Here is a 12,516-nt window from a genome sequence, read left to right on the forward strand (position 1 = left end):
TACTAGAACACTCACTCTAGCAGGAAGCTTCTCATCGTCGAAAGCATACGCAGAGAGCCGCGTGTGCGGGTTTTCTCACGCGCGAGCAACCGATTATGTTCGCCACAATCTCCGACACCCATTCGGCTGGTTAAGTTCGCGACAATCGAACGTGTTTTATTGTTTGCTCTCTGCTCTCAAGCTTTCGATATAGTAGTCAGTTATTATTATTATTGTTGCTGTCTGGTTGCCTCATTGTTTTTGTACCAACAACGGTGTATAGTGTGTTGCTATTCTATTCAATTGCCGGGAGGAGGAGTTAGTGAGATAATTCGGTGCAAATCTTGTTGCGTGAATTAAGGGTACATCTACAAACGTGATTTAAAAGGTCTACGATGACGGGTGATTGAGATCGAAACCCGGAGAAATGAACGATTTGCGACGTCACAAACAAGTTCGTGTGGTGCTCATGGTCTAGTTGCAGCAAACAGAATTTACCAACTGTGTTTAGAACAAACTAAATAATTCATTCTGGGAATCGCATGGGATGTTGTGTCGATTATGAGCCCAAGGTCATGTGGCGCACAACACGCAGTAACCGGCTGGCACAAACAAAGCGAGTTTGTGTGTGAACACGGCGGTAAACCGGAAAGTTACCCACAACGGAACGTTTAAGAATGGAATGGAAGGGGAAGGATTATATCAAAACAAAGACCCCGCCGCCTTCGACAAGCGGGGAAATGATTCATGACCTGCGCAAATACCATCTGACTACTCTCTTCCATGGGGGAAAAAGTTGGGGGGATGCAAACACCTGGTGGTTTCGATCCAGACAAGTCAGTTCATCGAACGCAACCGCAACCGCGGCGGCGAGAGGGATGTTCAAAGAGTTTGGCGCTGGTTGATGTCATCCATTGCGCTATATAACGGTGCCATAGCGAAGAAACGCGAAAGCGAGTCGTGAAAGTTGCGTGCTAGATTGAGCTCAGATTCCACCGTTGTTGATCGCGAAAAAATATGAATACATAAAATTGCGACACGTACGGAGTCATGATGTTGTGATGTTGCGATCGCTGTGCGATCAAGTATCTCGTTATAAATGAAAATGAATTGAATGATGCATGTGAATCATCGCGACGGAAACTGCAAACAGTACACCGGTTAACCTTGTCGGAGGTTCATTTTTTGTGTCATTTACCATCACCAAGCAAGTATTGCTACTGAGTTCGAGTAGCTCCAACTGTCGCACAAACACACCTATTTTCCTTCATTATTGACCAATAAAAAATTCTAATCATCAATTCCTGTGACATCAAATAGCTCCATTTGCTGCTACGAGGTTCTCTCTGTTTACACTTCAAATGTAAACAGAACAAAAATATGCAGACTTAAATTTGATGAAACGGACTGCGACTTTCAAGTAAGCTTGAAAGTAAGCCAACTGGTATAACAACATAACATCTGACTTCAATTTCGTCAATCAACATTCCCCATCGATCGATGGTGAGACGAAAAATGCGCCTGAGAACAAACGTTTGCATTGTTGCTGCAAACGTTCGTTTGAGGTGGGGAGGGTCGGTATGTTTGTTTACATTACTTTCCTGTCACTGATATGATATGGATGGTGTTTATCAAGAGTTGCTCATTTTTCCACCGGAGGAATGCTGGTTGAGCAGAAATGAATATGCTTTTTCACGGAATTCAGTTAATCGGCAACTGAAACCAAGAGGTGGTAATAAAATTTGGTATTTGGAGGCGTTGTTTGAAAATGGCATCTTGATAAAACCGATACATATTATATATAGTTTTGGCATCAAATAGCAGGGTCCAACATTTTCGAAGACGAAACATGAAAATCAACTCGAAGCAAATGATTGTTCTAATTGGCGTGGCGAATGAATACAGATATGCTTTTCCATTCAACCTGACTTCACTTCACTCCACCGCGACATGTACCTCGTTGTCTGCGTACAAAATCTTATTTTAATGTCCATATAAAGTGGAACGAAAACTCGATCTCTGATGCATAAAAGTAGTTACACCGTTAATGAATGGATCCATTGTTTATCTGCCGTGAACTCATCTATAATTTGTAAATGATAGATAGAAGCGCCCGAATGTTTTTTGACATAGGACTATGTCTTTGATGTCTATATAGGGGGGGGGGGGTCATCCTACGAAAAATGTAACGATTTATTAAGAGTTTTCAAACGAATATTACTCAAAATGGTTATTGCGACATATGTTGTGTTATATATCATTAGACAGGAAATTTCTCCAGATTTTTTTTTTGCCTGAAACATGAACAGTGAATATAGTAAAAAAAAGTTAACAATTTGACAATTTAATTGGGTATGTTTTCTTTCGATTGCACTATCCACTCGCTTCCTTCCCGACGCAACGAGCAATCTTTTTGCCTAAATTCGGGCGGTAGCTCATAATGTAAGTTGATGCGTACAATGAATTATTCTCCATTCACCGATGATAGGTATTAATTTTATTTTATATTGTATGTTGTCCAATCAATTTGTGCTCAATTCATGTTTTTATCGTGTAGGTCTCACTACTAACAATTTGTGTAATTGTGGTCCAGGATGTCATAATATCGAATATGTTGTTTGGTTATGTAAAAATGCAATAAATGAATTTCAATGGCTGCTGATTTAGAACATCGAAAGGGTATACCCTCGTAAATTAGATTATGATAGCTTGAATAGTCGCGATCTTACAGGGCTATAAAGTAAAGTAATAAATAAAAGAAAAAGGTAATAATGGCTTTAATGGTATTTTTGTGTACATTTTGAATGCGGTACCGAATTCTACCACGTTATGTCATCTAACCCGTTTAAAGGATACAAGTACATACAGGAAACGGTTTTTCCAAGGTATCCAATTGATGTATCAAAAGAGAAAATAATACAGATTTAGAAACATTGAAAAACCCAATTTAAATGCAATTACCACACACAAACACAGTCCTATGTCAAGATCCCGTCCGTGCCCCTAGGCTCAGACCCATCAACTTTTTTTATTCATGTTGGCAGAGAAACTGCTGGCAGAAGCAAAAAAAACATTTCCAATTGTACGCGAAGGTGGATGGTTTCATAGTTCCTCGGCGATTTTCAGTTGAATATGAGTCCTGATCTCCATACAAAATAGCCATATATTCCAGAAAATATAAAAGATAGAAAGTTGACATGTTCGACAAAAGTTCATATTTCAATGAGAACTTTGTCGAATACTACTACACTGTATCACTACTTTGACTTTGAACAAAATTCGGATCGTTTTTAATTAAACATAAAAAAGTTGTTGGTAGAGAAACGTTTTCGCTGTAAAAGTGTCCATCATCGGATTTATGGATAACTTGTTCATAGTATGGGCTACTCATTTAAAAACAAAAATTTTGAGAAAAATGAATCTGATTTTTAAAAATATTTTTTCTTCAGTGTTTTTTTATATAGTTTTGTTTTTTAACATGAAAATTTAAACAATTTCCTACGTTTCATTCTTTGACCGAATTTTTGTAGATCTTAAAGCTTGTGAGCTAGAATATTTGGAAAAATAGCAAAAAAAAAATACTTTAACCCTTTTTAAATAGTGGTCAATTTTTTTGTTTTTTGAGATTTCAAGTATGCAAAGTTGCTTAAATAGCCACTGTATTCACACCCACAACGTTCCACTGCAATCTAGAATCGTACTGCCAACTCCTAAGACGAGTGGTCATGAAATTCTTCAAATGCTGTAACTGCATGCAAAATCAAGCATGAAGATGAGATGTACATCATCCTAAAGCTTCAACTTTCGAATATTGTAGTATTCTACGAACACATTTTTACCATCGTGTGTGAACATGTAGCGGACAAGAAATGGAGTTTCATCGCTCCTTGCAATCCTCATGTCTACAAACGCAAAAGTTACAAAAAGTTGGCTAAATGTATCAAGATGAAACGTTCGGGGAGGTTTTTGGGGAAGCACTGGGCTAAAACTTTACCTGCTAGCATCAGTACTTACTGCATTATTTGAAAAATTACAGTACATTTTCTGAAACACTACAAAAAATCTGTTTTCGGCTTCACTTGTAAAATCGATGCACAAAAAATTTAAATAAATTTTGTTTCTTCAAAGCAATTAACTTTGTGAAGAATGTATTGGGATTTTCAAAGCAGTCTAACGTATTGCGGTGCGCTCATTATTTATCGAATTATTCGTCAACAAAAATGAAGAGGTAACTTTTCATTCAATTCAAAATATCTCTGTGTTAAAAGGTATTACAGGAATGTTTTAGAAATTAAACGAAAGCTGGTTGATAACTGGATATGCTATTGACTAAGTTTGCGAAAATAGTCCCCGGAAGGTTGTGTCCGAGACACGACCGCATAGTTGACGTAAGATTCCGTTGGATATGTTTGAAAAGTTACATCGCTAAACTCTTTGATAATGATTTGGTGGCCCAGAAAAAGCCCTAATACGATATGTAAAACATAGCACTTTTCGAGTATTCCTTCATTTTTCTAATTTTTCTCGCCACACGAACTTTCGTTGGGTATACACAACAAAAAAAAAACAACTTATATCGGACAATCTGTTCTCGAGCGGGAACACATGTTTTTATTTATGAAAAATAAAAAAATCGTTTCATATTTGAAGCCATTTTTATACAGACCGCTACCATATAAAATTTTACACTTACATTGTGCTAAACGTTTTACAATGAATGATCGGCCATTGACATGAATTTTCGCGAAACAACCAATACTAAAGCTCCAAATATTTTATTTGCTAGAATTAATCGTGTCACTCATCTCACTTGCTATGTCACCGATTTGCATAAACAGGTCGGACTCGATTATATACAGACTTGATTATATATGATTCGATTATATACAGTTCAACCAAAATATTTTTTTTTTATATTTCAAATATAAATTATTTTAAGCGTCAATATCAACGTTAAAGTGAAGGTGAATTGGCTACTATGAGTACAGTGAAGTGAAAATCTTGATTTTGGTAGATTCTAGTTGAATATTCACCACGAATTGTTTAAAATGATATTGCAGCGAATTTAAAAAAGGTTAGAAAGTTTTAGTTTGGACATTCATGTTTATTAGGTATTGTTTTGGATGAAATTACAAACTTTCAAGTTTTTCACTTCTGAAATTATACTTAAATCCATTAGTTTGGAAGCTTCACAATTGTATCCTGTATGAAATTCTCTCATATTATATGAGAAAGGTATTTTGAGATATATAATGAGAAGATGACTCAAAAATTAAATTCTTTTTTCAAACGAAAAATATTAAGAAAGAAATTTAAAAAAAAAATTACAGTGAAAAGAAAGCTGAGACTGTATATAATCAAGTCCGCCCTGTATTTGCAATTCCGTTTTCCCGAGACATCTTGGTTTAGATTGCTATTGCGAATCGACCAATCAGAACGCGTGATTTTAATTGTGATAATTCTTGGCATTTTTTATATAGTTTGATAGTTAGTTTCATAAAATATATTATTTTATTTATTTTCACTGTAATGAATTGTAATGATTTGGAATGCCCAAATCGATTGATGCAAAACTCTTGTAAATCTATCAAGGCATGACTAGGCAATAATTGTGAGTACAAGAGGAAGCTTGTATCTTCTATTTCCGTTTGGACAACGGAAGAGAATTTTCATTTGTTCTATAGTTAGATTCATCACATATATTATTTTACTCAATGTCAAATTTGTTATGGACGCCTTTAAACTTAGACATTTTTTACGATGCGATCAATTTTCATTTTGCAATTTCTACCCTCAATATGTTCCCGAAAGACGTAATCCTACGTCAAAATGTGTCGATCCAGAAAAAGATTGCAAAAATAGAAATAAATCATTTTTTGATTTCTACCTCTACATATTTCGAGATAAAAAATGTTCGTAGAATAGTCCAAAAGTTGAAGCTTTAAAATTAAGTTACAGCATTTCATAATCACACAAAAAAATCGTGGAGTGTATTTCTTACCATTTCCTGTACATGTACACCTAAACTAGCGTTGACAGAAAACATGTCATCTTTGGCAGAAATGATGCCATTTAGTGTGCTGTTGAGTCAAATGCACAAATAATGAGCTATTTTGAAAGCTTAAAAATGGTTTGTATGTATTCGTGCAGACATCTCTTTCTGTTTTATTTTCTCTCTTTTGTTTTGGGATTGTGCCAAAAAAAAGTCCATACGACATCAATGGGGATCGAACCTAGGCCGGCTGGAATGCAAAGCTAATTTATACGACCACGTTATCCACATGGCTAATGATGCTTAAGAAGTTGTTCAGCAAATACGTGATAATATTGCACCTGATTATAAAATGAAGCTGAGAAGTGAAGACATTTGTCATTTGTTTCGTTCGCTCGTATTAATCTTAGGGTGGGTTTAGACTAGTGATATATTCGTGTGAAGAAATATGATGAGATTTATAGAAATCGCTTAAACCGTTTACACTAGCGCGAACTTATTTTTTACGGAAAGAAAAATCCAAGATTTTGGATTGGTCCAGCACAATCTCCTGACTTTACCCCAATAGAACATTTGATGTCTATTTTGGTTCAAGAAAATAATCCAATAAGCTTTCAACACATATGGCAAGTAATTGCCAATGAGTTGCACCAGAAACTACTGTTGAGTTAGTTGAATCAATGCCACTGCCATGTCAAGCTGCCATTGATGCCGAGAGTTGTCACACAAAATACCGAGTGAATACCCGGAATAAAGTGAATATACTTTTTTTACTGTGTTTCAATCATCAAAAAAAAAATGAACATATGAACCATATGAACATATGAACATGATTAAAATTTATCTTCACCGACAAACAAATAAACATCATTTTAGTAAAGTGTAATGCATTATTTTGATGAATTATTTGAAAGAAAATTGAAAACCCGGGATGTGTATTTGGCAAACTATGCAAAAGGCTTTAATGCGTGCCTATTTGCAATGTGTCTTTTGTTTCGCTTGATTTTATATTGATATAGAAGATCTATCTTCAACATAAATAAAAATGGAAGGCCAAATGTGTTGGTAAGCGCAAGACCCGAGGAAGGAAGATCCGATTTGAGTTTGATGCTTGCGCTGCCAAAATTGATCTTCATTCGAAAGTGTAAACGGATTTTCAGACGAAAGAATGCACTCTTATATCTTCTATCTATATAAATAAAAATGGAAAGCCAAATGCGTTGGTAAGCGCCCAACCCGGTGATTTTAAAATGGTTCGATTTGAGCCGTCTTTATTTTGTTGTATTCGGTTGGTTGAAATTGACCAGAGATGGTTGAAATTGACCAGAATTGTCGAAGGAATAAAAAAATATAACTTTCTTATCTTTATAGATAGAGGTAAACATAGTTCGACAATGTTGTAACCCCAATTATTGTAAACAACTTTGTAGAACAAAGCCTTTTTCTATCTTTTAGTATAATCGATTTAGCGTTTTTCCTAGTTTGCATTAGGGTGACCATGAAAAAGCGGGATTTTTTGCTCTAACTTTTATGTTTCAAATTCCACATCAAAACTGTCTTCGTACGACTTTTAGAGCTTAGGAAGACTAACATTTTGCGGTGCAGATCTTACTTCTGCTCAAAGTTATTGATGGGTTTTCACCCAAAAACTCATGATTTCCGTTTTAAATTACTCAAATACAAAAAATAACATATCTTTGGAAATCACATATTATACGGAGTAAAATTTGCTCTTTCAAACTCCGTCAACAAACATTTCTATGTTTGTCCCAGAAAGAATGACAAGCAATTGAAGAGAGCGAAGTTTTTGGGAAGAAATATCAATAACTTTGAGTGAAATTGAGATATTGACAAGTTCTGCACCGAAAAATGTTTGTATTAGTATGTTCTAAAGAAAACATGAATTTTTGAAATTTTTCATATCAAAAAATTAATTTTGGGCGGGACGAAGTTCGCCGGGTCAGCTAGTATATTATACAAATGATACACCAGTATGGGAAAGTAGCACATTTTCTGTTATTTTTATACTCATTTAAGGGGGTATTCTAGTGTAGAGACACGAATTCCGGACATTTTTCCGAGCTCCGTAAAAATAAAAAAATGGGTGGGTTATATCTATGATATAACCGCAAGGTTGACGTGGGACTGCCTTAGCTTAGCAATCAATTTATGCATTGTGATAGATTATGTTCTTCGTTATAAGTAAATTTAATGACAGTTCTTTTACGTTTGCTATGATGCCTAGGACAAAATATGTGTACGGAAGAATTTTCAAACGATTATTTTATTTTACATTTCCCTCTGAAGTTTGCATCTCTCAAGTGTACGTACTTCTCGAACCGCAAATTTGCTTGATTTGATGAACTTCAGGCACTCAGTTTAGATTTTGACATTTATGTCGAACACATATTGTTTAATCATCGTTTGACAACGGAGAAGAGAGCGGATGCCATTCTCAGGGATTCGCACGGCACGTATGTCGGATTCCAAAATTGAGAGCGAATTGAACTATCGACCAATAAACAATCGTCGTATGGTCGCAGGTCAAAGCTAGCCAGTACTGATTAAACAGACGGCCGATAGTCTGCCGAAAAACCAGTTTGAACGCAATCGGGAAGCCCATCGAACTTTTAATCGGCCGATACTGAATCGGTGTAGTGTGCGTATATGCATATCGCTCCGTACTGATTAAGTCGGCCGATCAAACTATCGGCCAACAAAAGTCTTCAGTCTGCGGGGGCTTTTAAGGAAACATATTCCAGTCGGAACTAAAATACCTCCGACATGCATGAATTTACAATGCCAATTTCCCCACATTCCATTGATTTGAAGTCTACGTTAAGGAAACACATTAGAGTCGGAACAAAAATGCACACGACTTACATGTATTTGCAATGCCAATTTCCCCACGCTCCATGGATTAAAGTCCGTGTTAGGGAAACACATTTCAGTCGGAAAAAAATACCCCCGACTTTCATGTATTGGCAATGCCGATTTCTCCAACGCTGCTTAGTTTTGAAGTCTGTGTTAGGGAACACATTTCGATGAGAACAAAAGTCCCCATACTTTCATGTATTTGCAATGCCGGTTTTCCCAAGGTTGCTTGGTTTCGATGGCTGTGTTGGGGAAAACGTTAATCGGGCCAATCAAAACGAGGTAGTTAGGGCGTTTATATAACGCTTAACGTTTTACAGTAATTCTATTGTTTATCTAATGAAAAATAACATTTTATTAATAGCGATATATGCGTATAAATATTCCCTATCAATTGATGCAAACATCTCTCCGTTCCAGTAAGAAAGGTTCGAGTTATAAGCATGCGGAATCTTTCATTTTTTCCTGCATGTTTTGTGTTTAGGTTTTCATTTTACCCCCCATATACTCCGGTTAGACGTAGTCCCTCGTCAAAACGAATAATAATGTTACTACCCATTATATCATTATTTGTTCGTCTAACTTTTAACAATAAAACAAGAACCGAACGGAGAAAAAATATTCGTAATTAGAATAGTTACGAGCTGATAAAGTGAGGGTGTTCAGAAAAAAGTTGTGCCATGACGTACACGATTCCAGCCCTTCTGGTTATCTGAAACAAAAATATCGAACAGATTCTGAATCAGTAAAGATACTGCTATCGCATGAACCTCGGACAAGTCGAATACATCTTTTTTGACAAAATGGCGGCCGTTTGAAAAACAAAATTCCGTTCAAAACGTTGTTTCTTACGTTTTCCCGATTTTTTTAAAATAGTAAAATTTTAGAAATATCATTTTTTTAGAGGTTCATGCGATAGAGAGATGCATGCAGACTGTATTCATATAATTTTGACATGAATCGGTTCAGTAGAACTTGAGATATCTTGTACGCCAGTTTGAAAAAACTAATTTCGAGAAAAACGTGTTTGAAGTTCATTGTTATGGCCGTACCAGGTTAGATACCGCATCACTAAAATGGTTAGAGCTCGGTAAATAATATGATTTTTGATATGTCCTTTCTAGAGTATATTCTTGAATGCCTAAACTACAAAAATATAGGGAAAAATTTGTTTTTTTTTCAAATTTTTAGACTAGAATAATGCCTTAGTGTACCATGGTGCATTTGTTTACGTTGAGCTAACTGAATACCATTCTCATGGTCAAAGCGTATTGACAAAGCTCGGTAACAGACATTGTGCTGCATCGTACTTCAGTAGTCACCAGTTGACCAAGATTTTTGGCAATAGGAAGTGACTAACGTGACTCGTCAGTTGTCAGTGATATTGATGAAAAAGTGCAGCTCTGGCTAAAAATAATTTTGGGTGTAGAGCTGGGTGCTGGGAGCTGGTTGGGTGTAGAGTCACACCGTTACAAAACCGGATTGAATTCCAACAATTATTGGGAGTAATCGGTCCCCAATGCTCAATATCGATGTTGGTAAATTGATGCAAAAAGTGTTGTAAGGTGGCAGGATTGCTATAAACAACAACATCATCGGCGATGTTTAGAAGTAACATTTTATCACGTTGTTACTGACGAAAGCAATTATCGTGTGCTGCCACGGTGATACTTTCCAGTGATCTAATACGATTCTCGTTAGAGCAAGAACATTTCCAAGCTCACATCACAAAAACTCATCTTTATTCCTGCGACAACAAAGCAATTGCAGCACCGCGCATAGCTGCTACCAGGTTACACACGCATAGCAAATCGCGTACATCGTCATTTCCAGGGTGCATTCGAATCTCAATCACCACCGACCGACCGGTAAACCAAAGCAAAAAAGGAGACAGGGAAACGAACGAACGGACGGAGGGACAAACGAGCAAGCAAAGCATAACAATTCTATACATTCTTTTCATCCACTCTCTCTCTTCTATTATTCAACCTTGCCTCGGTTCGAACGAATTCCGCCACTCACTCACATTCAGTCACCACTTGGAATCGATTGTGTGTGGACATAACGTTTTACTTCGCGTCCAACACAACACACGGTTGAAATGAATTGAAGAAAAGTGAAAAAAAAATCTTGAAACTAGAAGAAAATCGAAGGAACTCGACATGAGAAGTGTCGACAGTGTGTCCGCCGTTGTCGCCGCAATGACGGCCCTGATCCTGCTCGCAGGATCGCCAACCTGGGCGGCCCGCAAGCTCAAGGGCTCCACCGATGTGGACGCCCTGCGTCATCACTACTTCGAGCTGGAGAACCGCGCCTGGACCATCGTGAACCAAGCGGACAAGGTGGAGAACCAAAAGGAGGAAGACCGAGCGCTGCAGCGCAACATTGTCCTCAGGGAGCTAATCGATATTTACGCCGACTTTGCGAGCAACGACATCGGCGGCCCGGAGAACACCTACGACGAGGACCAGTACCTGATACTGAGGCGCTTCTACGAGTGGCAACTGCTGGAGCAGGATTTGATTAACGTCCACAAGCTGTTCGATGCGTTCCGGCAGTTCATCATGCGCAACCGGAACCAGCTGCCGGCGGACGATGCCGATTTTCAGCTGGCCAGCATGGATATCACCGATACGGTGCTGAGTGATCCCCACTTTCCGGTGAACGCCACCCTCGAGCAGATCGATACCATCATGGTGCGCCAGGGGCTGTACTATAAGGCGCAATTGGTAATTTTTTTATCATGTCGCTGTGTCGCCTCTCATACAAAAACCTTTGAATTGTGATTTGTGTCAATAATCATTTTTATTATAATTTGTTGTGGACAGGAGGCAAAATCGACGATATGCAGCTTTGGGGTGTCCGCCCAGCAAGTGCTCTACCAGCTGTACAATGCCATCTCCATCACGGAGCTCAAGGGATACTCGATGATGCAGTTCTCCTGGATGCTGCTGAAGGCTTACGGCAAAGGTGAGTTTGTTATTAGGGATAGCAAAAAAAGCGTAGCTCAGGTTGTTATCGGTACAGTTTGCAGTGGCTATTTGCCGTAATAGTGTCTAATAATTACTTTGTGTGTTGACAGACACAAGAGCAGTAGCAGTAGTTATCACGGATACACATCGGGAGATTTAGCGCGGCACACAAATAACGTCGAGAGCCGCGCTTGTGTTGATCTGAGAACGATAAATTGTGTTGATTCATCGCGTAATGTGAGGCTGCTCTCCGTTGTGTTCTTGCGGAGTGTGTATGAACACATCAAACAAAGAAACAACCAATTACTCAGGCGGCTACCTGCCGTCTCCGTCGTCACCCTCGAAGGGTGAGGGACACATCCAAACCGATGTAAAAGACAAGGCACGTGTGTCTTGCCCGATGGAAGCACCGTTTTCGGATTCCCTTCATTAGCGGTCTCTCTTTTTCTCGGATTGTCTGGAGTGATGTGCCAGCCGAGAACTTGAATGATAATTGCTTTCTTCCTTTCCGGGGTGGCGAAGATTTGAGAAGCAATGGGCGCAATGACCAAATATAAATTCTGGTTTAACAGCCGCCAGAGAAGCACGTGACAATTCTAGACGCTGAATGAACCATTCGCCGTTCGTTAGGTTACAATGACCGCGGGGTCAAGCCACCTCTCTCATCCATTAGCAGTTGTCGGGAATCTTTCACGGATT

At 38.1% G+C, this 12,516-nt stretch overlaps 2 protein-coding genes across 4 annotated transcripts in view; one reads left to right on the forward strand and one right to left on the reverse strand.

Moving 5' to 3' along the window:
- LOC129763218 (E3 ubiquitin-protein ligase Ubr3) overlaps positions 1 to 12,516 on the reverse strand; it is a 184,028-nt gene that overhangs the window by 38,219 nt on the left and 133,293 nt on the right. The window lies entirely within an intron of this gene.
- The window catches only part of LOC129763220 (uncharacterized), a 40,526-nt gene that overhangs the window by 20,661 nt on the left and 7,349 nt on the right, over positions 1 to 12,516 (forward strand). The window contains exons 1-3 of one of the 2 annotated variants that reach the window (XM_055762102.1): positions 121 to 341; positions 10,878 to 11,574; positions 11,674 to 11,815. In XM_055762102.1, coding sequence (XP_055618077.1) covers positions 11,008 to 11,574; positions 11,674 to 11,815 — 709 coding nt within the window. In that variant the 5' untranslated portion in view covers positions 121 to 341; positions 10,878 to 11,007. Of the gene's footprint in view, positions 1 to 120; positions 342 to 10,877; positions 11,575 to 11,673; positions 11,816 to 12,516 lie in introns of those variants that run through there. The other variant, XM_055762101.1, reaches the window with a different exon arrangement.

This window comes from Toxorhynchites rutilus, chromosome 1 (genome assembly GCF_029784135.1).
Source record: "Toxorhynchites rutilus septentrionalis strain SRP chromosome 1, ASM2978413v1, whole genome shotgun sequence".
Taxonomy (NCBI): Eukaryota; Metazoa; Arthropoda; class Insecta; order Diptera; family Culicidae; genus Toxorhynchites; species Toxorhynchites rutilus.